A 3,260-nucleotide genomic window follows, 5' to 3' on the forward strand; every position below is an offset into this window, starting at 1 on the left:
CACTGTCAGAGTTAGAACCACGACAGATAGTGCTTGCCATGGGCGCCGGTGGCCGGTGGTGCATAGAAGGGGTGAGGGAGAGAGGAGCGTCGTACGCGACCTGTGGGATCGAGGGAGAGAGGGAGATGGGGATCGACTCGCTAGGTCTTTTTTTACTTACGGGTGGCAGTGGGTCAATATTAGTACCACCTTGTCTATATGTTTTAAATTCAAACTAAAAGCGTAAGTTCAGAGAAAGAAAGCGTATTGTGAAAAATGAACCATATAAGAAATCATGCATGCATATACCGCTAAAACGGTAGAAACCCCTAGTGAGTATGGCAGTCTACAAATAAACTCATATAGCTAGCAAGAAACCTCAGAAATTTACTACCACTACACTACACGATCTATGGTACAATGATAGCTATATAATGTAACTTCATATACAAAGATGCATGCAGCTCTATATATTTACACAGGGAGAGTATCGATCACATCACAGACAAGAGGATGAGATGGCCAAGTCGAGGTTCAGGTCGATGTCCAGGCCGGTGACGGAGGCGGAGCGACGGTGATCGCCGGCTCCTCGATCCCTTGCTGGTGCGACGGCCTCCTCGGTGGTCATGCTCGAGAAGTCAGCATCACTGCTCGCCGCCTCCGCCTCCCACCGGCCAATCGACAGCGTCAGGTCACACCCCGCCGCCGTCTGCTGCTGCTGCTTCTGACGTGTGCTTCTGTCAGCGTGACATGCCCAGCCGGTCGCCTGCAACAACATCAGCCATGTCAGGGGAATTAAGATGCTTCAGTGCTGATATTACAATAGAACTGGAGACTGGACAGTCAATACACGGCAGCGTGTTCGTGCCATGGTGGTAGTTTGGCAGAGTCTGCTGACTGCTACCTAACGAACTACTTACAAAAATGAAGCTTCTAGTTAGACAGTATACAGCACATCCGCACATGCATGTATCTGTATGAACGATGATGGAAAGCAAGGAAGAGGATTCGTTCATAGTTTGTGCTCATCGATGTACTCCCAGATTTTTATACGTATACGTTAATCCATTGTTTGTCTCTAGCTAGCAAGACAACAAAAATAACACATAATTGCTAGTACTCCTACCTTCTCTGATGGCATGCTGGAGTTCCATGGCAGCCGCCCTCTACTATGCTCCCAGCTCCTGAAAACGTCTTCGATCGACGGTCTGCAAAACCAGCTCGTCTGATTAACAACTCGATCGGTTATGCATACGAACACTAGTTAGAGTTAAAGAACTGAGTTAACAGCCAATTATGGTACTCACATTTGGTACGCCGGCGAGCGGTGGCCATGGGAAGGCACGGGGTAAGATGAAGCGTCGTCGATCCTCTCCGAAGCCACCCCCATGCCATTCCCGTTCCTGTGGCCATTCCATGGCCCGTCAACAACACGCTGGTCTCCACGGCGATCCACGGACGCATTGGGTGGACCGTTGCAGGTGGAGTTGCTAGAGCTTGATCTGTACATCTGGAGATGGCTCTTGACGTGAGATATGCTGACTCCCTTGGCGCCCATCAGCTGAAGAATACGCTTCGGCGTTGCCTCTGCAGATGATGCGAAGATAGTGTCAACACCAGATGGTCATGCAGATGATGCGCCCATCAAGAAAGAATTGCTACTCTTGATTAAGTTCCGAGTTTCTGACCCAGAGAGAGCTAGCACGATGGATCCCGGATTAAGGATACACGCGCTTACGAATTACTATGGTCTTCTGTAGGTAGGATTAATCCAAAGATATATTTTTCTTTGACAGGAGAGCGGCCATTTATTACAAAAGTAATCGTAGAGATTACTCTACTAAGGTGTTAAACATCGTTTGCACAATTAATTAGCGACTTTCTTGAGCAACAAATAATTCAATCAGCCAATAATGGATCTCATCTTGTTTATGATGCATGCATATCACATGGGGTTTTCTCACCTTTCTTTTCTTCCATGAACTTGAACCAACTCCTGCCTAACCTACGGCGCAACTAAAGCAAGTATACTAAGAAAGGACTACCCATAATAAATCGACCCATACAAAAAAAAAGCACGATTTTTAACAAATCGATCCTCTAGCAGTTCATCAATGAAATCATCAAATTTTATACTTACATATCGTCCGTGCATGTGAAATGTGCAATTAGACCGGAGAGAGAGGGGGAGGCATCATCTATATCTGTGAGGCAATAAGCAAGAACTCACCGTCCTGGCCGCCGAGGCAATTGACAGCTTCGATGAACTGCCGGTGCAGCTCCTCCGTCCACCGCATCCGCGGCTCGTCGGACCGGTTGTACTGCCGGACGCCTCTCCTCTCAAATCCTCTCATGCTTTATGGTCCTCTCCCTGCAGCTAGCTAGACCCCGGCCTTCAACTCAATCCGACCGATCTCGAACCCAAACTTCTGGTACACACACAGCTGAGCTGATGATGCTTCTCCAAGTTCCAATATATATATGTAGAGAGAGAGAGAGAGAGAGCGAGAGAGAGAGAGAGTTTTGGTTTGGCCAAACAATGATGAACTCGAAGCCCAAGTACTATTTTTAAAGTACAAGCGTGCTATATAGGGCCGATGTATGGAATGTGTGGATCGAAGAGAGAGCAAGAGAGAAAGAGAGAGAGAGAGAGAAGGCTGACTTTGCTGACCTAGTCCAGTCAAACATTTATGCTCACTTAACTTAGGTAGCAACCTAGAGAGCAGAGGCCGGGAAGAATCAAGAGGAACGAGCCCAAATTCGAGAAAAAGTTGGCGGCCTGTCCACATCCATGAGAGACAGCCAAGTAGTACTAGAAATTCTTTCGAATATAAGATATATAGGTATATATCACATATATATGCGTCGACCCATCAAGCTCAGACTATTAATTGATTTGTCTGGGTCTCTTCCCTGCACAGTGAAAGGCATACATATGAACAGTTCACCCGTTTGACAAAAGAAAACCAAGACGTTGTCCACTTCGCATGTGAAATTTAAGCTTGTTCAACGCGGCGGCATTGATGATCCGTCACTCTTGGTGTCGCTAGGATTGACAAAATTACTCGAGAAACCTATTATATATATATAGCAACGTACGTATGACCTACGTTTCTTGACACATACATATGTAGAGCACACTGTACGTGGACTTAATTCAGTCAAAGTCTCAGAGAGTTAGTAGCTATAGCTGAAATGCTTAAGAGTCAATTCAACTCTCTACAGGAAATGCTCGGATTTCTCCAGGGAAATAGGAAACCGAATGCGCATAGTGAATTCCA

At 46.4% G+C, this 3,260-nt stretch overlaps 1 protein-coding gene across 1 annotated transcript; it reads right to left on the minus strand.

Annotated features, from left to right (window-relative positions):
* Positions 1-244: 244 nt before the first annotated feature.
* On the minus strand, positions 245-2,605 carry LOC125521132 (myb family transcription factor MPH1). Its single transcript, XM_048686175.2, has 4 exons — positions 2,210-2,605; positions 1,287-1,566; positions 1,106-1,187; positions 245-745 (listed from the first exon to the last, which is right to left on the minus strand). The coding sequence occupies exons 1-4, from the start codon at positions 2,331-2,333 to the stop codon at positions 479-481; spliced, it is 753 nt and encodes a 250-aa protein (XP_048542132.2). The 5' UTR covers positions 2,334-2,605; the 3' UTR covers positions 245-478.
* Positions 2,606-3,260: the final 655 nt, after the last annotated feature.

The sequence above is a fragment of the Triticum urartu genome, chromosome 7A (assembly GCF_056163025.1).
Source record: "Triticum urartu cultivar PI428250 chromosome 7A, HENAU_Tu73, whole genome shotgun sequence".
NCBI classification, from domain to species: domain Eukaryota; kingdom Viridiplantae; phylum Streptophyta; class Magnoliopsida; order Poales; family Poaceae; genus Triticum; species Triticum urartu.